Consider the following 23,457-nt stretch of genomic DNA (forward strand, 5'->3'; position numbering starts at 1 on the left):
CAACACTCAGAGGTAAGTGGACACCCAGGCTCAGAGGGACTCAGGGGCCACTGGGGGAGAGGGGCAGAGCCAAGACTCTAATCCTATTAGGTTGGCCTTCTCGGGAGCCTGTTGTTTCTGCCACGTTTCCCTGCATCTAACTGGTCTCCAGGCACAGAGCCTACTCCTCAGGAACTGATGTACGGGTGGCTCCAGAAGTTCTGGAGGATGCCAGCACTGTCCCGGCCTCAGACTACAGTCTGGTAGCTTGATCTTCAATTCTGGGGTCAGCCCTTCTGTGTGGGAGACTGGCCCCTCTCGCTCATCTTCTTCCCATGTCCTACCCTAAATATTCATTCAACGACCCAGTGCTGGGACCACAGAAATGAGCAGGGAGTGATTCAGGCACGAGTTCACTGAGAGGCAGTGCTGGACTCTGGCTGAGATTCTGGGGTCAATTTGAGTTCTGCTACTTTCTCCCAAGGGATCCGGCTCCTGAGCCTCATTTTCCTCATGTCCCAGGTAGAAATAGCAGTAGCATAAGAGTGATGGTGCGTACAGGGCTCAGGGCCTAAAGGTAGTGGCCATTCTGCGTTTGTTCACCACACTCAGGGTTTGCCACAAGTCAGGCTGTGTGCAGGCTGCCGGAGGCAGGGATAAATCCATGTGGTTTGTCCTAAGAGGGGCACCTGGCTGGCTCAGTTGGTCAGACATGTGACTCTTTTTAAAGATGTTTTTAAGTTTATTTATTTGAGAGAGAGAGAGAGAGAGAATGTGAAAGTGGGGGGAATGGCAGAGAGAGACAGAGAGGGAGATGGAGAATCCCAAGCAGGCTCCACACCATCAGCACAGAGCCTGACACGGGGCTCAAACTCACGAACCTCGAGATCATGACCTGAGCCAAAGTCGGATGCTTAACCCACTGAGCCACCCAGGTGCCCTGAACATACGACTCTTAATCTCAGGGTCATGAGTTCAAGCCCCACATTGGGTGCAGAGCCTACTTAAAATTTAAAAAAAAAATTTTTTTTTTTTTTTTAATCCATGTGGTTCTTGAGGCCCAAGAAGATCCAGGAGGCAGATAGGTAAAACATTAGAGCTCCAGCCACTTGATCCTTCTCTTCCCCACCCTTTCCTATGCATGCTCCCCGGCCCCCCAAACACACAGGCCTGATTACCAGGGACCACCTCCCACCCCAGGCCTGCCTTTGACCCTTGGCCCGCTTTTAGCGTCCTAGAGGTGGTGGGAATGGGGTATCAATCAGCATCTCAAAGCCCAGAGGAGCTTCCTTTGGGTGCGCAGCAGGCTCATCCTCCTCCCAACCTGGAGAGGGAGAGCCCACCCCCTGTGAGATGGGTGTGTGTTTTTCCCACACATCCCGGCCAGCCAATAGGGACACGGGATTTCAGGGGCGGGCCTGAGAAGTCCTCCGTAAAAGGAGGTGGGGCCCAGTGCCCGTTGGTCTGTTCTAGGTGTGAGGAGGTACCAGGGGGCTCCTCCGGGCTCTGGAGGTAGGCATGTCCTCCTTGGGGCCGGGGGAGAGACCAGAGCATCCTCAGGTGTGAGGTGTGGGAAAGGCCCCTTCTCTGCCCCCTCGGCGAACTGATTTCCTTTTCTACCTCACCCTTGGCCGGCTGAGCTGGCCCGGTCCCAAGGAAGTTGAGTCTGGGGCAGGAGGCAGTCAGTTCATGCACTGAGCACACCTCTCCTCTCTCTGAGCAGCTCCCAGCATGGGCAAAGAGAAGACCCACATCAACATTGTGGTCATCGGCCACGTGGATTCGGGCAAGTCCACCACAACAGGGCATCTCATCTACAAATGTGGGGGCATCGACAAGAGGACCATCGACAGGTTTGAGAAGGAGGCCGCGGAGGTGAGGCTGCTCTATCTGAGCCTCCCTGCCCTCCTTTCCAGCCTTGGTTTCCCTGGGAGGGATGCCTCTTGTGGGCTGGTAGGCGCTTTCCTGCTCAATCATGCCAGGCAGGTGGTGTGGCTGCCACTTTCCAGGTGAGACAAATGAGGCTCCAAAGGGTGACAGCGCTTGCCTGGGGATGGCACCAAGGTTTAAATCTCAGCGTGACACAGATGCCATGCTGTCTCTCAGAAGGTAAAGCTGCCATTTAAGAGGGGAAAGGATTTATTTGCCATGCTTCTGCCATGGACCTCAGGGCCCTGGATACAATGCTGAACTTGGCAAGCACTGCCCCCTAGAAACTCCTGGTCACACACCCTCCTGTTACACGATAAGCTCTGCAACCGTGTGGGTGCTGTAGGAAGCCCAGTCAGGGACAATGAACGAGTCCTGAGAGGCCCTGAAGGCTTCCCCGAGGAAGAAACCTCCTCTGAGCCTTGAGGAAATGGGGCAGGTGTCCGTGAGCCGCCAGGAGATTGGAACAGCAGGTGTAGTACACCTCAGGTGGAGAGTCATTGCCTGGTAGGACAGGGGATGCAAGCCTTGAGTGCCCTGGTAAAGAGCCTGGCCACTTTCCCTGCAGCCACTAAAGGGTTTCAAGCACGCGAGTGACAAGAATCAGACAGTATCTTTTCAGAAAAAGCACACTGGCTGCAACACGGGGACAACAGGCCCAAGGGCCCAACGGTGGGGGCTGGGAAGCCAGTTGGGAGATTGTTGCTCCTGACCCACAGGAGCAAAGATGGTGGCCTGGGCTCAGGCGGCAGCAGTGGGCATGGCATGGAGAGTAATGGATGGAGTCCAGGGACTTGGAGTTGGGGAATCCACAGAACTTAGGAGTTAGCTCTAGGGAAGGGGGTAAGGGAGGAAGAAGAGCTGAGGGTGAGCCCCAAGTTTCTCACTTTGGAAACTGGAAGATTGGTGAATATCAGGAGCAGAGCTGGTCTGGAGTCTGCTCTAGATGTGTGAAATTTGAGGTGTCCACAGGGCTTTCTGTGCTGATGTCCAGGAGGGCAGCTGAGTCTTGGAGTCCAGAGCTCAAGACAGAAACCAAACCACGGGAGTGAGCTGGGTACACGCTGTGGGAAAGGATGTGGGACAGAGTCCTGGGATGGGTGGAGAAAGAGCCCATGCAGGGGAATGAGAAGGGAGACCCAGGGAGGTGGGTGGAAAACCTTAGAGTTGAAAAAGCATCAGACAAGATGGGAATAGTCTGTAGAACCAGCTGCTGTAAAGGTATAAACAGATGGAAAAGAGAAAGCAATCGGTCCTAAGTCAGTGCCATCAGCTATTTTCCTAATCGTGGCTTCCTTGGGTATAGTTGGATGTGGGAGCGCTTATGTGCCAGGGGCTGCTAAGGAAAGTTTTAGAGCTTTGAGAAAGAGACTGGTCCACAGTCAATATGACAGAAGCATAACCAGAGTTATAGAAAAAAAACAAATGGTCTGATGCAGTGGTTCTCAAACTTTCTGGTCTCAAGAACTCTTTACATTCTTAAAGCCACCCAAAGGAGTTTATGTGAATTATATATTTATGATATTCAAATTTGAAAGTGAGGTTTTAAAAATGCTTAATTCATCGCTTCTCGGCCTTTTGGCTAAGATCAAGTGTAAAAATGCTTAATTCATTGGGGTGCCTGGGGTGGCTCAGTCGGTTGAGTGTCTGACTCTTAATTTCCACTCAGGTCATGATCCCAGGGTTGTGGGATTGAGTCCTGTGTAGGGCTGCAAGCTGAGTGTGGGGAGCCTGCTTGGGATTCTCTCTCCCTCTGCTCCTCTTCCCCATTTGCATGTATGTGTGCTCTCTCTCTCAAAAAATGCTTAATTCACTTAAAAATAATAGTAATAAGCTCTTAATATGTTAACATATTTTTCATACAAAGTGTGATACTTAACTATTTTCCAAAACAAAAAATGTTGGGAGGGTGGCACTGTTTTACATTTTTGCTGATAGCTTTAACGCCTGGCTTAATAGAAGACAGCTGGATTCCCACCTTCTGCAATCAGTCTGTTGTGATTTCACATGTCATGTAACCTCTAGAAAAGACTACACAATGGTGAGAGAGTGAGGGCGGGGGAGGCAAATAATGTCTTCATATATAAACAACAGTTTTGACCTTGCAAACTCTAAAAGGTATCAGGGTCTCCGGACCACTCTTTGATAGCTGCTTATCTAATAAATATTCTAAACTACAATGGATTTTATAGACGTTCCTACAGTGACAAAAGTTAGGACACCTGGGTTCTAATTCTATCTTTTAATAACCTAATTAGTGTTCTTGGGGGGTGCCACCTGGTCTCTGGTCTTTCTTGTTCTCTACTCTGCCCTCTAATTAGAGCTAAAATGAACAGATGCCCAGGTCCCGTGAGCTGGCAAGTGGTAGAGTATTCCCTGAACAAGCATGCTAACTTGAATATGCCACCACCTTTAGGTAGTCTCATTTTCACCAGTGCTGAAAGAAGCTCAACTTTTCCAGGGTGTCATGAGTAATTATCAGCCATAGATACTGGTTTAACCTTTAACATAAGGTAGTGGTTGAGAGTTTGAACTGGAGTCTGATGCTTTGGGTTCAAATCCTGACTCTGCTGTTTATTAATTATATGATCTTGGGCCAGTCAGTTAATTTCTCTGTTACTTTATCTGCAAGATGAAGATAATAAAACTTCACTGAGTTGTTGGGAGATTAAATGAGATAACCCATGTTAAATGCTTAAAATAGCACTGAGCCCATGGTCAGAATTACTTACGTGTTTGCTACTACTGATTGAGGGCTTGCTGACCATGTGCCAGTGGTCCACATGCCTGCCTAGGCGCTCTGTCATTTGGCCCTGCGTCACTCTGACTTTAAAACATGCTCTGAAAGAAAAAATTAATTATATAAGTAATAAATTCTATTGTTTGAAAGATTCAAAGGCATCTCCATACACTGACTGCCCTGTTACCATCCCTCTCACTCTCAACTCATTTGGGAACTTCTTTCTTGGTTCATGGGCAGCTTTGGATACAGGGGTGACCCTGGGGTCTTCCCTCCTATTCCTGGACCAGGTGGGCAAAGGTTCCTTCAAGTACGCCTGGGTACTGGACAAGCTGAAGGCAGAGCGGGAACGTGGCATCACCATTGACATCTCCCTGTGGAAGTTTGAGACCAAAAAATACTACATCACCATCATCGATGCCCCAGGTCACCGTGACTTCATCAAGAACATGATCACAGGCACCTCACAGGTACCACTAGAGTTGTCTTGGCTCTGCTTTGGGGGTGGGCAGTGGGTGTCCCAGGCCAAATTTGAGCTGGGCCTTCTTGCCCCTGTCACTTGGGCCAGGCAGACTGCGCTGTGCTGATTGTGGCAAGTGGTGTAGGTGAGTTTGAGTCTGGCATCTCTAAGAATGGGCAGACCCGTGAGCATGTACTGCTGGCCTATACGCTGGGTGTGAAGCAGCTCATCGTGGCAGTCAATAAGATGGACATCACGGAGCCTCCTTACAGTAGTGCACGCTTTGAGGAGATCAGCAAGGAGGTGAAGGCCTATATCAAGAAGATCGGTTACAACTCTGAGGCTGTTGCCTTTGTGCCCATCTCGGGCTGGCATGGAGACAACATGATAGAACCCAGCAACAAGGTGAGAGCTGACTGGGACAGGACCAATTCAATGCAACATTCCCACTCAAATCTTTGAGCTTCTCCTAGAATTACCAGCATTTTTAGCACGCTTATGGGCCAATCACTGTGCAGGGTCTCCTTCCCCAAGGGTTACATAATTTGATCCCCATTTTACAGATAAACAGAGATTACTCAAAACTATACAACTAGTAAGCACAGAGTTGCATTGTACAATGTAGTAGTTACATGTGGCTATTAATATTAAAGTTAAGCCAAATGAAATCATTTCAGTTCCTTAGTTGTATTAGCTACATTTCAAGTGCCCAACAAACATATGGGGCTACCATATTGGACAGGGAAGTTACAGAATTTTCCACCTTTGCAGAAAGTTCTGTTAAGCAGTGCCAGCAGAGTCTAGAATTCTAGTCCATGCCTATAACATCTAAGCTACCTCTCAAGGCAGATTAGGAAGTGTGGGGGCGATATAAATGTGTCTAAGATATAGTCACTGTGTTCATGGATCCTGGCACCTAACAGAGTTTAAAATTCTTAAATGAGTGTCTCCCTACAAAAGAAGTCTAGTTCTGGCATCAGACCTGGGTTCAAGCCCCAGCTTTCTCCCTCACCCAGAGTAAAGGGGTAAGAGAGGAATTAATACTCTCTGCCTAAGGACTCCTTTCATGGGACTGTGAGAATTAAGTGAGAGACTCCACATGGGTTCATGCATACAGTTGGTGCTCAGATGCTAACTGCTATCTATCACTAATACTGCCTAAAGCCTACCTTTTCTATAACTGACTTGATTCTTAGCCGTTTCCTCCACATGTACATATCAGAACCTTTTTCTGATTGTAAAAATGTTAGACATTACTTTTATAATGAGCCTTTTATGTAGATATGAAGCATAAACTGCAATCCCATAGCTTATAGATAACCTGGTTTTCATGCAATTCTTTCTAGATATTCACAGCTGGACTTAAGCTGTATGTGATTTTTCTAGAAACTCTGTTTAGAATCTTCTTTGCCATTTAAACCTGTTTAATACTTAATGGGTGTTTTATAGTGCAGATCAGAGGTACAGTTTAGCCATATCCTTATGAAATGAAAATGGTATTTGAGAAATTACCATGTGCCAGACACCAGACTAAACACTTTACATGGACACAACCCCATGAAGAGCGCATTTTATTCCCATGTAAAATAAGAAAACTGGGACACAGTGTAGTTAAATAGTAGCCCAAGGTCACCAGCTTCCAAGAATATGGTTTCTTGTTTTGTTAAAAACCACCATAATCATCTTGGTAAATAAATCTTTGCATGTGTCGTCGATAATTTAATTAGAATAAATTCCTACTGAAACAAAGGGTAGGCATTATTTCAGAGTCTTCTGACACCTATTGCCCAACCGTCCTTAGGAAAGATTAGAACTACCATTGGCAGTGTGTTCACTTGGATGGTACTTCAACATTTGCATGCTGGGCACTGTCCTTGGTGCTGAGGGTGTGGTGGGGAATGAGACCCAGCCCTGCTCGTGGCACTGCAGTCTTGGGTCTTGGGTGGGACAGACAGGGGGGTGGTAATATAGTGGATGATGACAAATGCTAAGAAAAACTTAAGGATGAGGGGGGCATGGTATGAGAGAGTTCTTCTATATTGGATGGTGAAGGCGGGCTCTTCTAAAATGACCATAGAACAGAAACCTAAAGCTTTGATGCCCATCCCCCAAGTATCAGCACATAGTTCAGCTAGTGAAATAAGGGGATTTTATCTTCTTGTCCCTTCGGGCATTTATTGGACATCTAGTATGTTCTAGATGCTAAAAGAACAAAACATGCAGTCAGTGGACTAGACAGTAGATCTAGGATTTAGCCTCCACTCTCAAGAAATACCTGTGACATTGGAGACATCAGTTTCCCCATTTTTAAGATGGGGGGTGATGCTGACCTCCTAGGCTTATTATGCAGGCCTCTGAGTTGGCATAGAGCCAAGTTAGTGTCCAAGTTCATCAAACTAATAGAAGAGATTATCCTCACAATGAGGTTCTGTTTGAGTGGGGCGTTGGCCTCCTTATCAACTTCTTGTTTGGGCATTGGGCAACCTACTTTTGATCCTCAATTATTCCTCTGTAAAAAGAGGAAATGTTCTTTTTTTTTTTTTTACGTTTGAATTATTTATATAAAAATGCTTATTACAGTTCTTCAAAGCCTCCTGCTTCCCTTCCACCCCACGCCCCCTGCTTACTAGAGTTGAGTATTAATAGAAATTATAGCTTTATTCCTTGAGTCACCCATTTTTTAGTCCATTAGGCCAGACGTGTTCTGTGTGGCTTCTGTGCTGCATAGCTCTGCTTCTCCCTCACAGAAGAGGGCTTACTTGACTGGAGCCTTCTTCCCTACCCACCAAAGCCATCCCTGATCCCCCTTACCGACCCTTTCACCCCCGGCAGTCCCTGCTCCTCTCTCTTCTGAGAGTCTCACTAAGGACTGAGAGATTGTTGTGTGTGATTCCAAGGCCAGGGCACCTCTCCCATATCCTGCCTTTAATCAATAGGTAAGGGCTGCTATTGCTTTGACACTGATGGTAGACTGAGATTTCAAAGCCTAGGGATTTTCTCAAGGGTCTATGACTGGAAAGGAGAAATGTGACTGGGATTCCACCAGTTTGCCTTAGGCCTGAGCTAAGGCCACATGCTGATCAGCTCTGCCGCTTGATGGCTGGTTGCTCACTTGGCCTTTAACATCAACCTCCTTGGCTCTTTCTGTACCTCCTCTGTCCTGGATTTCCAGTTAACTGATACATCTCTGAAGGCAAAGATGACGTTTCTGATGAGCTTTGGCGAGGGTTTTTAGAGAAGTAAATAAAGTGTCTGCTTAAAAGGCATGCATACGATGTACTGTCATACTTAGTTATCCTTTTAGAAGGCCTCACACTCAATAACGCTCTCCTGGCCTAAGATGTTGGGGAATATCTAGTGTTCAGAAGGTGTAAGTGTTAGAGTATTTGAGTTGTATCTTCATTCTCGCTCCTGATGCTTACTTAATTCTGCTGTATGTTTTTTTCTGCTCCTTTGTTTCCCCATCTGTGGAATGACAACATGGAATGAGACCCAAGAGCTAATCAGACTCTAGGAATCTCTGCTTCCTAAAAATATTGGCTCAAGTTGGGCAACAACTACAAGATTTAGAGGAATGGCCACCACTTAGTGGGTGTTTAGTACATGTCGAACATTGTGCTTGGTGGATTGCATGTGGCCTTTGTGTTTTACTTGAGCCTGCAAGGTAGGTGGGGATACGTTTCATAGATGAGGAAGCTGAGGCTCAAAATGCATTAAAAAATTGCTTGAAGTCTCATGTTAAAACCAGTTTGGCACCTGGGACAGGCTCCCTCTAGCCTAAGTGAGCTGCACATTTGGTGGCTTTTCCAGATGTCCTGGTTCAGAGGCTGGAAGATCACCAGGAAGGAAGGAAACATGGTGGGCATGACCCTGCTAGAAGCGCTAGACTCCATCATGCCCCCTGCCCGCCCTGTGAACAAGCCCCTGCGGCTGCCTCTGCAGGACGTATATAAGATTGGGGGTGAGTACATGCTGTGTTGGGGGTGCTTGGGGTTGGGGGCTCGTGGAGGTCTGGCTGCTGACAGCTGTGGTTGCTCTGTCCCCCAGGCATCGGCACTGTGCCCGTGGGCCGGGTAGAAACAGGCTTCCTCAGGCCCGGCATGGTGGTGACCTTTGCCCCCTGCAATATCACCACGGAGGTCAAGTCTGTAGAGATGCACCACGAGGCCCTGGCTGAGGCCCTGCCCGGCGACAATGTGGGCTTCAATGTGAAGAACGTGTCGGTGAAGGACATCAGGCGGGGCTATGTGGCAGGAGACAGCAAGAATGACCCGCCCTCAGAGGTGGGGAGCTTCGTCTCCCAGGTGAGGAGGACCATTTAAGGGGTGTCCTCCTGAGACAGCCACACTGTCCTGGGAGCAGAATGGCCCACTGGGTCATTCAGGAAGTGGGCCCTGAGCATATGCTCCATGCTAGGCTCTTGGTCTGCAGTGTAGGTACAGTCCAACTGTCCGGGTTAGGATCCTGATTGCAGCTTATTTGCTACTTTGCCCTTTAACTAAACAATGTACTCTGCTGATCTTAGCTTCCACAGTATGGTCTTGATGTCTTAAAGCAGTTTTCAAACCAGGTGGATTAGAATCACCTGGGGAGTGTTACAAAAATGCTGACTCCTGGGGCGCTTGGGTGGCTGGGACTTAGCGCCTGGTGCTTAGGACTTGAGCTCAAGTCATGATCTCCATCGGCTCGCTATCAGTGCCCGCTTCAGATCCTCTGTCCTCTCTCTCTGCTCTTCTCCTGCTTGCGTTTGCACGCGCACTTGGCGCACACTCTCTCTCAAAAATAAACATTAAAAAAATGCAGATTCCAGGCGTGCCTGGGTGGCTCAGTCAGTTGAGTGCCCAACTTTGGCTCAGGTCATGATCTCATGGTTCATGAGTTTGAGCCCCGCCTCCGGCTCTGTGCTGACAGCTCAGAGCCTGGAGCCTGCTTCAGATTCTGTGTCTCCCTCTCTCTGCCCCTCCCCAACTCACTCTCGGTCTGTCTCTCAAAAATAAACATTAAAATTTTTTTTTAATTTATTTTTGAGAGACAGAGCACAAGTGAGGGAGGGGCAAACAGAATCTGAAGCAGTCTACAGGCCCCAAGCTACCAGCACCGAGCCCGACGTAGGGCTCAAACTCACGAACCCACTAACCGTGAGATCATGACCTGAGCCAAAGTCAGAAGCTTAACTGACTGAACCATCAGGTGCCTCCCCCCACCCTCATAATTTTTTAATGCAGATTCCTAACACTCTTCTCAGTGGTTCTGGGAAGTGATGCAGTAGACATGGGTGGAACCTGGGAATCTGTATGTTAGAGCTCTCAGGTGTTTCCTTGGCCCAGAGTTAGAATGTGAAGGCTGTTCTAGATGCAAAGTCTGGCACATTCTTACTTGTGCATGTGGAGCCTGGTGCTACCTTGTAGTGAGCTTGGGAACATTAAATGAGGCGGTGATATGTAAAACAGCTGACCTGGGGCCAACAGGTCACCTAACAAGTTAGCTAGCTGCTATTATAATCCATCTTCTGAATGGTGGGGAAAAGTAGTACGTAAATAACGTACAAGTGTGTTGGTTTTAGTGTCACTCACCCCCAGCTCTGCCACTTGCCTGCTGTTCCATCATGGGTAAGTTACTCAGGCTCTCTGCTGTGAAAATTAAATCGGAATGCATGAGATCTACTTAGCACAGAACTTGGTATACTCAATAAACGTTCAAATGCTCACTATGACTTAAAATGTGTCCAAGGGGCCTGACCCCTTGGCTGGTCAGGGCTGCCTCCTTTGGAGGATGCTTGGCTAATCCCCTTCCCGGCTCCCATCCCACTCTGGGTTCCAGGTGATCATTCTCAACCACCCTGGCAGTATTGCGGCTGGCTACTCGCCAGTTCTGGACTGCCACACGGCCCACATCGCCTGTAAGTTTGCAGAGCTCAGGGAGAAGATCGACCGGCGCTCAGGCAAGAAGCTGGAAGATAATCCCAAAGCCCTAAAGTCTGGGGACTCGGCCATTGTTCAGATGATCCCACGAAAGCCCATGTGTGTAGAAAGCTTCTCCGAGTACCCACCCCTTGGTAAGTCCTGACAGCACCTGGCCCACTAGGGGCTGCCCCATCCTCCTCCTGGCTCCAGGGAGCCAGTTAGCCAATGTGTCACATCCAAGCCAGGTTGCAGAACCTGGTTAGAAGGACCTGAGTTCCAGGTTAGAGGGGCTCAACAACAACAACAACAACAACAACAAAAGGAAAATGGTTTTTGTCTAGTGTCATACAGCAAGGCAGGGGCCACTTTAGAGCCCTTGTTACTCAAAGCAGGGTCCGTGGACTAGCAGCATGGGCATTCCCTGGGAGGTGGTTAGACATGCAGAGCTTCAGGCCCCACCCAGACCTGCTGAACTCAAGTCTGCGGTTTAACAATATCCCCAGGTAATCGGGATGCATATCGATTTAAGACACTCTGATCCAGAGGAGGTGAATAAAGCAGAGATTATTAGGGATCTTCTTTTTCCATCTTCTCTAGTGCAGTGGTTTTCAAACCTGGCGCATAATCAGAACCACCGACGGACCCTATTAAACCCAGGGGCTCAGACCCTGATAGATTCACCTGGTCAGGGCTGCAGCCTAGGAGTCTGTTTCTTAGATTCCCCAAGTATATTATACATGGCTAGGTTTGAACAATTAACCTAGAATGTTCTGAACTCTAACGTATAGGGGGTAGGCACTTTTGTACAGTGCCTATTCTGTGCTAGATGATAGAGATTTTTTTTAATTTTTTTAAACGTTTATTTATTTTTGAGAGAGGGAGACAGAATGTAAGCGGGGGGTGGGGCAGAGAGAGGGAGACACAGAATCGGAAGCAGGCTCCAGGCTCTGAGCTGTCAGCACAGAGCCCGATGCAGGGCTCGAACTCACGAGCTGTGAGATCATGATCTGAGCCGAAGTCAGACGCTCAACCGACTGAGCCACCCAGGCACCCCCACAGATGATAGAGATTTATAAACAGACAAGTCCCAGCCTTCAGGGTCTCCCAGGGTGTGAATTTCAAAAGGCTAATTTTAGAGGCAGGCCACAGAGGCTGCCACATGAATCTTACAAAGCTGGTTTAGTACTTCCTATCTCTGCCAAAAATACTATGAGGTTGAAGCCAGATGCCATAAGCCTTTCCCTCTACCACTTGAAGTCAGAGAGCATTCAAGAACTCCCCTCCCCTAAGAGAAGCATCTGCCAGATTCACAGTTGAATGTAAACGAGATCCGTCCTGTGGGTTGTTGTGGTGGACACAGAGAAAGAGCTAGCTGGTTGGCAGCTGGAGCATCGGTATGGTAGGTTGGTGAGTTGCACCAAAAGCAAAGTTTTTCCCTGTGACCTTTACTTATGGAAATGGGATGACAGTCCAGTGGCTAAGAATGTAAGTGTTGGTTTGAGACTTTCTGGGTTTTCAACCATCACAGCTGAGTGATCTCCTTCTTTCCCCCAGCTTTCCCAACTATAAAGTAGATAAGAGATCTATGAGACATGAAAACTAAATGCACTCATATGTATAATTTAGGGTATTACTTACTTGGCCTCCCGTACAAGTGTCCTAGCTCGTGCCTTGGTAGCATTCCCCATTTGTTTCCTCATGTCCTGTGTCCTAGGTCGCTTCGCTGTCCGTGACATGAGGCAGACGGTGGCAGTTGGGGTCATCAAGGCTGTGGAGAAAAAAGCAGCAACTGGTGGCAAAGTCACCAAATCTGCCATGAAAGCGGCCAGGAAGTGAGTGGTGACAGCTACTTCAGGCCTTTCCAGGCCAGGAGCAGCCCAGGAGGAGCCACAGCTGGAAAAGAATGGGCTCAAGGAGAAGCCTTGGACTTACGCTTCTCTTGCCTTAACTGTCTTAAACCTGCCCCCTGCTAATGCAGTTTTCTTTTTGCTGAGGAGCTTGAGGCATGGGAATAAAGCACACCAAGACTTTTTGCCCCTGCCTCTGTTGGCCTTGATGCTGCGAGCAAGGAGGAAGCAGGTGGGGTGCTCAGTCTAATTCTACCCCTTGCTTTCCTTCTGGTGCCTGACTGGTGCAAGAACCAGAGAGCTGGGGTCACAGGGGGGAAAAGGTGTAAAGAGAAAAGTCCAGGGCAGCTTTTGGCCCCGGCCAAGTTCATCAGTTCCTAGAACAGGACTCTAGTGTTAAACAGCCTGACTTTAGTGTCTATAAAAGTTACTAAACTTCTGTGTGCCTCGCTCATCTGTAAAATGGGAAAACAATGTCGGCCTCCACAGGGATGTTGAAGTTTGAGCAAGCTGGTACTTGCTGGGCATGGTAATTAGCTACTCTCATTAACATGGTGTGGGCACTGGAGGCAAGTGAGCACTATCCTGGGATAGCACTATCCAGAACTGGAGAAGTTCTGTTGGAAAAAAGTTGGCAGGGGGCGAGTGAGCCCTGAGATTTGTAGGGCAAGCTCTGTTTTAGATCTGCAGGGTACATGTCTCCCTCGGGTTATTTTAACTTCAGCTTGACAATTTTAGAGTTACGAAGCTGCAAGAAACCCCACGTTTCTTTCACCCAGAATCCCCAAATCCTATTTACCACATTTTTCCCTGAATTATTTGAGAGTGATCTGCAGACATGATGGCCATCTACAGCAAATGCTGCAGGTGTATTTCTTAAATCCAAAAGAATATTCTGATATAACCAAGGTAAAGTGATCAGAATGAGGGTGTTAAATTAACATGGGTCCACTTCTGAAATCTGCAGGTCTAACTCAGATTTCACCAGTTACTCCAAAAACATGCTTCACGGCAAAAGAAAATCCCGGATCATGTGTTGCATTAAGCTATCTTGTCTCTTTATTCCAAGTTTTGGAGCCGCCCCTCCCTTGGTTTGGCTTCTGAGAGGTTTGACTGAGCCCTCAGCTCTGAGCTAGCTAGTGGGTGCTTGGAGGAAGCTCAAGGGTGCAGGGGTGACTGATGGGGGGGAGGGGGACGAGGGGTCTTTTTACTCTCCTCCCTCAACCCAGCTTCCCAGAAGTCCCCTTTGACCCTACTGGATGAAACAAGGAGAGCCTGGGGGATTTTACCTCCCCTGTAGCAGTGGGAGAAGGGAATTATGGCAGCAGAGATAGGCTTGTCTCTTTTGCCACCAAAGCCTTCTGTCCATTTATTCCTGTTAAAGAAACTGATTCGAGATTCTACCTCCGTTGTGGATCCTGGCAGCCCCTTGAGTCCCGATGTTGAGGATTTAGTGTAAACCAAGAAGCTCTATTACTGTTTGCGATCGGAGCCTTCGTCAGAGACCGATCTTGCAAGCCCTTTTTGTGACTGCAGGTTGACTCTTGACTATACACCGTGTCTAACACATTTTGGGGGGGCGGGGTGTGTAAGTTTGCTCGGCTAATAGTGGGTTTATATTAAGAGCAACCTCGGGGGGCGCCTGGGTGGCGCAGTCGGTTAAGCGTCCGACTTCAGCCAGGTCACGATCTCGCGGTCCGTGAGTTCGAGCCCCGCGTCAGGCTCTGGGCTGATGGCTCGGAGCCTGGAGCCTGTTTCCGATGCTGTGTCTCCCTCTCTCTCTGCCCCTCCCCCGTTCATGCTCTGTTTCTCTCTGTCCCCAAAATAAATTTAAAAAGTTGAAAAAAAAATTAAAAAAAAAAAAAAAGAGCAACCTCGTATTGCAAGCTTACTGCGTGCCCTATGCAATTACCTTTGATTTTCACAACAACCGCATATGATGTAGGTACCCATTTTATCTTTTAATTTTTTTTAACGTTTGGTTTTGAAGGAGAGAGAGAGGAAGGGGGGGGAGGAGTAGAGCAAGGGAGACACAGAACCGGAAGCAGGCTCCAGGCTCTGAGCTGTCAGCCCAGAGCCCGACGCGGGGCTCGAACCCACGAACCTCGAGATCATGCTCTGAGCTGAAGTCGGACGCTCAACCGACTGAGCCACCCAGGCGCCCCTAGGTACCCATTTTAAAGCCGAGGGAAACTGAGGCTGAAAGAGGTCTAATTGGTAACCTGCCCTGGGTCGCATAGCGATGAGCTAGCCAAGATAGGAGCACAGCTGCCTGTCTCCACAGCTCAGGACTCTTAAGCCACCACTGTTCTAATTGTATACATTCCATTTGTTTACATTTTTACCGAATAAAATAAAATTTTTACTTCACAGTTTGCATAATTGATTTCATGTAGTTCTGGAAGTCTCATCAGGCAAGAACCACCAGGTCCGGAGACTGGGGGGAGGGAAGAGCGTCAACGGAGGCCGGAAGCTCAATGAAAAGTCCGTTCGGGAGTTTTAAAAACCGCTTTTGGAAAACCCAGGTCCCGGGGGTCTGCCGGCGTCGCCCGCGGCTGCCGGCAGCGCCCACCAGGCCTCGCCGGACGCTGCGTCGCGTCGCTCGGGCCCCTCCTGCTCCTCCTCAGCTCTCCCTTTAGCCTGGGAAAAGAGCCCGCCTCCTGACCCATAAGGCCCTGGGCCGGAAGCTCCACTTTCTCTTCCTGTCCTTCACCATGGCGGTGAGTAGCTGAGCCCTCGGTTTGCTTCCCTTCATCCGCCTTCATCCACGGCCGGCCGAGCCCGCGGGAGCTGCCTGGTCCGCGGCCGGAGGAGAAGGGAGCCCGCAGTGCTGGCCGTGCCGAAACTGGCAGAGCCATGCGGGCGCAGGGCGCGGAGCTGAACCCTGTCGCCTCCCCTGCGCTCTCTCAGGAGCGGGCTCGGAGCAGGCGCCGAGAGGGCTCAGAAGCATAGCCCGTAGGCTGCAGGGAGGGCGAGCGGAGCGAACGGAGGGGCTGGCACGCGGTGTCAGGACCTGTTGCCCGTTCTGAGGACTTGAGACCTCCCCGGCGCTGGGGAACCTCAGCCTGTTTGTCCGCTTGGGGAAGGCGCTCGCCTTCTGCCGCAGCCGCTGGGCTGCTTCGGAACGCAACGGGGACGTCGCACAACCACGTGTTTCCCGTTTCCCCAGCTTTTCAATTCAATTTTCTCCCCCATTAGCTTTGTAATGGGGACGCGCTCCGACACCTTACACGTTGAGTCCCTTGGGCTTCATCCACTGCCTGTAATTTTAACTCCCGATACCCGTGCTGAGTTTCCATTCACCCATTCCGTGCGTCGAGGAAGAGACCAGATCCCGAGCTGCCTGCCTTGGTGCCTCCCAGACTTTTTTGAACCCTTAGGGCCTTCGTTAGGAATGGGGGTGAGCAGAGATCGGTAATGCTGTGTATCCAAATGCTGGACTCGCAGCTGTGGCGGGGTTGTGTGTTGACTGCTGCGCTTCCCGTGTTGCAGCAGGATCAAGGTGAAAAGGAGAACCCCATGCGGGAACTTCGCATCCGCAAGCTCTGCCTCAACATCTGTGTGGGGGAGAGTGGAGACAGACTGACCAGGGCAGCCAAGGTGCTGGAGCAGCTCACAGGCCAGACCCCTGTGTTCTCCAAAGGTGAGCAGTGGCAGTCAGGGGAGAGGGCCGGTGGCCGAGTATGCCTGGGTGTTTCCTAATTTACCTGGTTTCCAGCCCGTTGAGGGCCCCGTTTTGCAAGTGACAGTTGGTATCCCTCAAAAGCATTAGCTTCCTACAGTACTCCAGACATATCCTCGTTTCAAAATTGGTTTTGGTGTTGGGATACCAGGTTTTTAAGTTAGGAGGGATGAAGCTAGGACTGGTCCAGGGAGAGATTTTACAGGCAGAGTGGAAATGTTGGGAATACAGTAAATGGTATTTGGCTTGATTCACATTTAGAATTTAGGGGCTACGTTAAGAACAGAGTTGTGTGGGGCACCTGGGTGGCTCAGTGAGTTAAGTGGTGGACTCTTGATTTCTGCTCAGGTCATGATCTCGTGAAATTGAGCCCTGCGTTGCGCTCCATGTGCTGCTTGGGATTCTCTCCCTCTCTCTGCCCCGCCCCTGCTATGCGCGTGCTCACTGGCACTGTCTCTCAAAATAACAAGCTTTGTTTGTTTTTAATGTTTATGTTTGAGAGAGAGAGAGTGCAAGCGGGATTGGGGCAGAGAGAGAGGGAGACACAAAATCTGAAGCAGGCTCCAGGCTCTGAGCTGTCGGCACAGCCCGACACTGGGCTAGAACCAACAGACCGTGAGATGACCTGAGCTGAAGTCAGACGCTTAACCGACTGAGCCACCCAGGCGCCCCTCAAAATAAATAAACTTTTAAAAAAATAATGTAAAACACAGAGTTGTGTACCTAGACTAATGGGGTTCAGCTCGTAGCTCCATCACTTGCTGGTCTGACTTTGGCCTTTTTGGGTCTCAGTTTCCTCATTGGCCTGAAGGGGATGTTAATAAGCTTGTGATAGTGTGAATGAATTGTGTGAAATGCCTGCTGCCTGCCACGCCCAGTGTAGATACTATCATTGTGTTGATTTTTTTGTTTTTGAAGTTTCATTGCTTTAGGATGCTGGAATATGGCAAGTTCATGGGTACAGAGCCTGCCTCTTATTTGGGGCACATTAACCTCCCAGAACTTCATCTGTGATAGGAGGGTATTACAATAAGACTTTAGAGAATGTTAGCTACCATCAATAATGTTTTGTTTAGAACACAATGGTCATACTCCTTTCTAGTGGCCTATTCTGGCCGTGTACTTGGCCCCTCCTGAGACTTCGACATTATGACTTGGAAGCTCTTAGTTGCTGAAGTTACGACTGAGTGACTTGGAATTAGAAAATCTATTTTCTGTGTTAAGGATGAAACAGGTGTGGGTGACACCGGTTAGAATGCCACCACTTAGGATGTGGATGGATGCTTCATGTCTCTTAGACCTGGAGATGATGTTCTGGGGAAGAGGTGAGTGGGGTGGACGTGTGATACCTGACTCCTTGTTCCTCCCTACCTGCAGCTAGATACACCGTTAGATCCTTTGGTATCAGGAGAAATGAAAAGATTGCTGTCCACTGCACGGTCCGTGGGGCCAAGGCAGAAGAAATCCTGGAGAAAGGTCTAAAGGTGAGGCTGATCTCTGAATGATTTCTCTGGGTTTTCCTGTGCCCTTTACATGTTGGGAAAGTTCTACGAAATCTACAGTTGTGACGTATTTGTGTTGTGGGAAAATAAGATTTTATCCATGGTCAGGTTAATCGAATTGTATCTCTGGGGTGCTGAGTGTTGTGGACTAAGCTAGTAATTCTGCGAGAATTTGAGTTGACACGGGGTGTAATTGCATTTTTCTCCTTAGGTGCGAGAGTATGAGTTAAGAAAAAATAACTTCTCCGATACTGGAAACTTTGGTTTTGGGATCCAGGAGCACATCGATCTGGGGATCAAATATGACCCAAGCATTGGTATCTATGGCCTGGACTTCTATGTGGTATGGATATTTAATCTTTTCCACTCCTGGTCTGTGAGGAGAGTAGACTCTGCCTACTCCTTTATTTCGTATGTGCTATCTTGATGTTACGATGTTGGATTGAAGCTTTGAGTGTTGTCTGCTTTGTGTTGTCCCCCTTGGGAAGATGTGCCTCATTTGTGGCAGGTGTAGGAATACAACACTGAGCTAGATAGACAGGATGCTGCTATTGTGAAGATTATGGTCTAGGATCTAACAAGCACCATTACGACTTAGAGGCTGGTGAAGGAACTATTCCACCCACTGAATTGAAAATTTGAGTGAGTTCTGGTGCTGTATTTGGCGTGTGGGTTGGCTGTGCTAACTAAGGCCGCTCTTTCCCAGCTCCTTCCTTCCATTTCCAAGGTAGGGTGGCTTCCATCCAGAGGACGTAGATACATGTTTGGTGATGTGGCTGTTTGCTCAGTCAGGATAGGGATTTCAATGTACAAATGACCATTTGTGTGTTTGTCCAACCATGAAACTAAATAGCAAAAACCAGAAGTCCTGACTAGTGTGGAACCTGAGTAATGGCAGCACCCGCATTAGATTTGAATATCCAAATGCTAAGGAGAATCAGGTGATCACAGGAAGTTTGGGAGAAGCAAGACTTTAAGAAGCACTTTTGAACTGAAGCAGAAAAAACGAATAACTATTTCTTTGTGCTTCTCAGAATCTGAAATTTTCTATAATGTATATATTATAGTAAGATTTTTTTTTTTTAATTTAATGTTCTTTTAAAAATGTGCTTTGGAGACTGGGGAGCGATGGTGGAGAATCCTTAGCTACCATTGGAAGTCAGGCAGGGAGGGTGGGAGGTGCTTGCAAGTTCCAGCCTCCAAAGCAGATTTAAAGTGTGGTATGTTGTCCTGGATGCTGCTAACAGTTTTATCAGACCCTGAGATCATGGGTCTCTTGCTCCAGAATTCGCTGGGGCCACCAAATGACTCTTGATGATCAGTCTCAAATGTGTGAGTCTTGTCCGTGTACTCTTGACTCTGAGCTGGCTAGGTGACTGTTGGTTATTCCTGGGACAGGTGCTGGGTAGGCCAGGTTTCAGCATCGCAGACAAGAAGCGCAGGACAGGCTGCATTGGGGCCAAACACAGAATCAGCAAAGAGGAGGCCATGCGCTGGTTCCAACAGAAGGTAAAGCTGATTTATCTCAGGTGAAGTGGTGGAATGTGGTGTTGGAGTTGGGATTTGGGGGTGCAAAATCCAGCACCATTTGGTGGGTAGTTTCTTTAAAGGTAGTATATTTGGGCAACTTGGCAAACGTGGGCTTCCAGGGTTGGTGGTTTGAACACCCAGAATCAGGCTTTCTCCCCACCCCCATAAATGCAGGTCGTTGGGAGGGGAGGAATATGGCTTTAATAGGAGCCCCCTTTTCTCAAGGTCAAGCACAGTTTGAGCACAATGTAGTAGTTGTTAAAACTGGCCAGTTTCCTGTTCAGTCTAGAAGGGATGTGGGATTCAGAGCTGAATTCATGTGTCAGATTTGGAGTCTCAAACGTTAGCCATTGCTGCAATCTTTGCTGTTGCCTCCTGTTGTGAAAAAATAAAATCTCTTCTCTTTCAGTATGATGGGATCATCCTTCCTGGCAAATAAATTCCCGTTTCTATCCAAAAGGCCAATAAAAACTTTTCAGTGAAATGTATATATTACTGTTGTGTGTTCTGTGAAAGGAGCCTGGCCATATTCAAGTCCCTGGACCTCAAGCCACTTAAAGCTTCAATGGGAATAGCTGGTAACAACCCTGTCGTCCTCTGGATGCCAGTGTTTCCTGGCAGATCGAAGCCTGAGTTTCGCAGCATTGCCTGTGCTCACCATACCCTTGTTATTAGGCTGTGGTGGTGGTACGGTAGTCACGTGGAAACTGATGTTAGAGGGGAGGGTATGATTGGGGCTGGGGTTTGAATATAGAGCCTTGGTTAAAGGTGGGATGCAGGGCTCCCATGTTTCAGGAAGCTCCCTCTATGCAATAATTCTGCTCTTCACTAGAAATTATACCAGCACTTATATCTGTTGAAGGAAATCACAGGTTTTGGTGTGATGCTTGGGATTAAATTTTGGTTTAACTGTTCAGATTCAGTTTTCCTTTAAAATGAGAATGTATAGGGTTGTTAAGGCAATATAAGCAGAGAAGAGAACGGTCTTTGAGCCAAATTGGATATGATTCCCTGTCCACCCTTTTATCCACTATGTTAAACTAGTTAATCTCTGCCTCAGTTTCTCAATTGTATCATGGTGGCAAGTGATAGCCCTCAGAGGTTAAAGATTAAAGTTTAATATGTCTAGAATACTTAGACTTGTACCAGGCACACAGTGCTCAAAAAGGGTTAATTTTGTGTTTTGGTATATGAGAAATGTTACCTTTTATCAAAGTTTGCTCTTCCTTTGGTGTGAAAGTAGAATTTCCTTATCTTTTCCGTGTCACTGAAGCAGTGGCATTCAAAAGCCACCATTTCTCTGACCGTTAGACACAGTACTTGGTTGATGGTTCATAATTTTCAATTTAGGGTTTACATTTTGAGCATGTTAATTTAGTTCAGTAACTTGTGCCTATTGAGTTCAGTTGTTCTCAGGCCACCTTTTCGCTACCGTAATTAAATGGTTTGTAGTTTGTAGATGCGTTTGTAGTTATTTAAAAAAAAATTTTTTTTTTTCCCAACGTTTATTTATTTTTGGGACAGAGAGAGACAGAGCATGAACGGGGGAGGGGTAGAGAGAGAGGGAGACACAGAATCGGAAACAGGCTCCAGGCTCTGAGCCATCAGCCCAGAGCCTGACGCGGGGCTCGAACTCACGGACCGCGAGATCGTGACCTGGCTGAAGTCGGACGCTTAACCGACTGCGCCACCCAGGCACCCCAAAAAACCCAGAGATTATTTGGTGTTTTTAAGTTGTTATGAAAACACAATTATTTTTGTATTCCTGATAATAAAATCTTAGTGAGATCAGATACAGTTGCTTAAAGTGGAGAATCATGAAACGTGTTACCATATACTTTTTGTTTCACTTAAAATTTATCAGTATGCTTTCACTTTTCAGTCTGACTCTAGGGCTAGGGCTATCACCTTGTAAACAGTGAAACTTGTGTAGGAGTGATTCTTGTGGTTCAGCTTCATTTTTATAGGGGAGGACTTGATTTGTCCTAACTTCTATAATTAGAATAACCACTACAACTGGAATACACATGTGAGAACAAACTGTTGGTGAATATGTAGCTAACTAGTGTTCGTGGGTGCTAGCTGCCATGGGAAGTCAGTAATATGGTACAGAGATGGAGAGCATAACGCTTGTTTCATCTAAATAAAGCAATTCAGAGGGGCACCTGGCTGGCTCAGTCATAGAGCAACCAAGCCTTGATCTCAGGGTCGTGAGCTCAAGCCCCATGTCGGGCATGGAGCCTACTTTAAAAAGATAGATTGTTCCAGAAATACAGAATGTAGAAAATGAAAGGCCCTCTAATGCCACCACCGTCCTTGTGCACTTTACTGTTAGCCATTTGCCATGTATCTGTATGTTTTTATGTTTATGTTCCTGTTTAGCAGTAAAACCTGCCTATCCTTGATTTGGTCCTGCCATGTTGTGTATTCAGTTGAGTTGAGTCCCCATTTTATTTTGTTGTTATTATTATTATTATTATTATTTTTTTTTTTTTTTACTTTTTGAGAGAGAGAATCCTGCGAGGGGCGGTCAGAGAGGGCAGAGCCTGATCTCACTGTGAGATCATGACCTGAGCCAAAGTTAGATGCTTAACCAACTGAGCGACCCACGTGCCCCATGACTTCCCGTTTTAAAATGAAACTGCCTGGGCTCCTGGCCTAGTAGAAAAAGGACTCTTGGGAGTTTGGTGATCTGACCGGATTTTAGTCCCAGCTCTCAGTGGTATTCTGGGTGAGTCCTGGAACATGTGCCCTGGGGCAAGTAGGGAGATTTTACTAACCGGTTTAGAGCTTTGGTGTTCAGAAAGCTTGCCCCCTGTCCTGGTTAGAAGCTTGGCTTCCAAACGGATGTCAGACTGTTGTCAAATTCACAACAGTTTGAGTTGGCATCTATTCACTTGTTGTTAAGTGGTACTGTTCCCTTGGGGTTTGTTAAAACTCTTGGGCCTCACCTCAGACCTACTGAATTAGCATCTGCTTTTTAACAAGATCTGTAGGTGATTTGCATGTGCACACTAAAGCCTAGGAACTACCCACATGATAATGCCAAAACAGGGAGGGAGGACATAATACCTAAGGAAATTTCTTTAATAAATTTAGTTTTGTGAAGTTCTTGCTGTGTGGTGGTTTTTCTGATTTCTTCAGCTGCTGTCCATGGAAACATGGACTGACATTAGGTTGCCCTCTGCCCCATGTTACATTGTGGTTGTCTTCAGAATAAGGTTGTGTTCTAGCAGGCATCTGTTTGTATCCCAGTACCAGGCCAAGAAATACTGGATGCTACTTTGCCGAGTGAATGTTCTCTTCCTGCAACTATTGTTTACGACAGAGTTCTCAATCCAGGACAGTAATCTGTCCCCATCCTGGGGTATTTGAAAATTTATGAGGGAGGCCTTTCAGTTATCCCTGTAAATAGGGCTGCTCTTGGTATTAGTGCCTATAGGTCAGGGGTGTCCAACATTCTACCATTCAGGATAATTGTACAGGTAGCTATGTGGATGGATACAGGGTGGTCCCTGATACCTGAGCAGGTGATGGGGCCAGCCAGCTGTGCAAAGGCTTGAAGGTACGAGTGTGGTTGAGAAGCAGCAAGGAGACTAATTAGAGAGCAAAAGTGGCAGTGAGTAGTAAGTAGATGAGATAGTAAGTAGATGAGTAGATGAGGCTAGTGAAGGGCCAGATCACAGCCTACCATTGAAGATTATAATTGCCGCAGCAAGTCAGATTTTTAAAAGGAATCGGGGCAGAAACAGGGAAACTGCTTAAGTTGTACCAGAGTGCTTGGCATTTTCTTCCACATAGGATGACCAAAGGGGAGAGATCAAAATCCACGTAAGAGTAGTCTAGGGTTCTTTTTAAAGATGTGACCAACATTTTTCAGAATGG

The 23,457-nt window shown here is 47.7% G+C and overlaps 2 protein-coding genes and 1 long non-coding RNA gene across 4 annotated transcripts; 2 read left to right on the plus strand and 1 right to left on the minus strand.

The window, feature by feature from the left end:
- Positions 1 to 1,516: 1,516 nt before the first annotated feature.
- Positions 1,517 to 13,582, plus strand: LOC121023061 (elongation factor 1-alpha, somatic form-like). The gene is made up of 7 exons (XM_040464709.1): positions 1,517 to 1,854; positions 4,939 to 5,118; positions 5,217 to 5,513; positions 8,919 to 9,069; positions 9,156 to 9,412; positions 10,929 to 11,163; positions 12,726 to 13,582. The coding sequence occupies exons 1-7, from the start codon at positions 1,711 to 1,713 to the stop codon at positions 12,845 to 12,847; spliced, it is 1,386 nt and encodes a 461-aa protein (XP_040320643.1). The 5' UTR covers positions 1,517 to 1,710; the 3' UTR covers positions 12,848 to 13,582.
- On the minus strand, positions 3,730 to 15,479 carry LOC121023064 (uncharacterized). Of its 2 annotated transcripts, XR_005787229.1 has the most exons (4): positions 15,225 to 15,479; positions 12,650 to 12,779; positions 4,641 to 4,749; positions 3,730 to 4,533 (listed from the first exon to the last, which is right to left on the minus strand). It is a non-coding gene; the product is annotated as an uncharacterized LOC121023064 (long non-coding RNA). The 2 variants fall into 2 exon arrangements; XR_005787228.1 differs by lacking the exons at positions 3,730 to 4,533; positions 4,641 to 4,749 and adding an exon at positions 10,970 to 11,057 and having other exon boundaries at positions 15,225 to 15,423.
- Positions 15,480 to 15,489: 10 nt separating this feature from the next.
- RPL11 (ribosomal protein L11) lies at positions 15,490 to 20,060 on the plus strand. Its single transcript, XM_040464698.1, has 6 exons — positions 15,490 to 15,578; positions 16,351 to 16,501; positions 17,918 to 18,024; positions 18,254 to 18,385; positions 19,441 to 19,551; positions 19,982 to 20,060. The coding sequence occupies exons 1-6, from the start codon at positions 15,573 to 15,575 to the stop codon at positions 20,009 to 20,011; spliced, it is 537 nt and encodes a 178-aa protein (XP_040320632.1). The 5' UTR covers positions 15,490 to 15,572; the 3' UTR covers positions 20,012 to 20,060.
- The last annotated feature ends 3,397 nt before the right edge of the window (positions 20,061 to 23,457 follow it).

This window comes from Herpailurus yagouaroundi, unplaced genomic scaffold (assembly GCF_014898765.1).
Source record: "Herpailurus yagouaroundi ecotype Mexico unplaced genomic scaffold, PumYag 77, whole genome shotgun sequence".
NCBI lineage: Eukaryota > Metazoa > Chordata > Mammalia > Carnivora > Felidae > Herpailurus > Herpailurus yagouaroundi.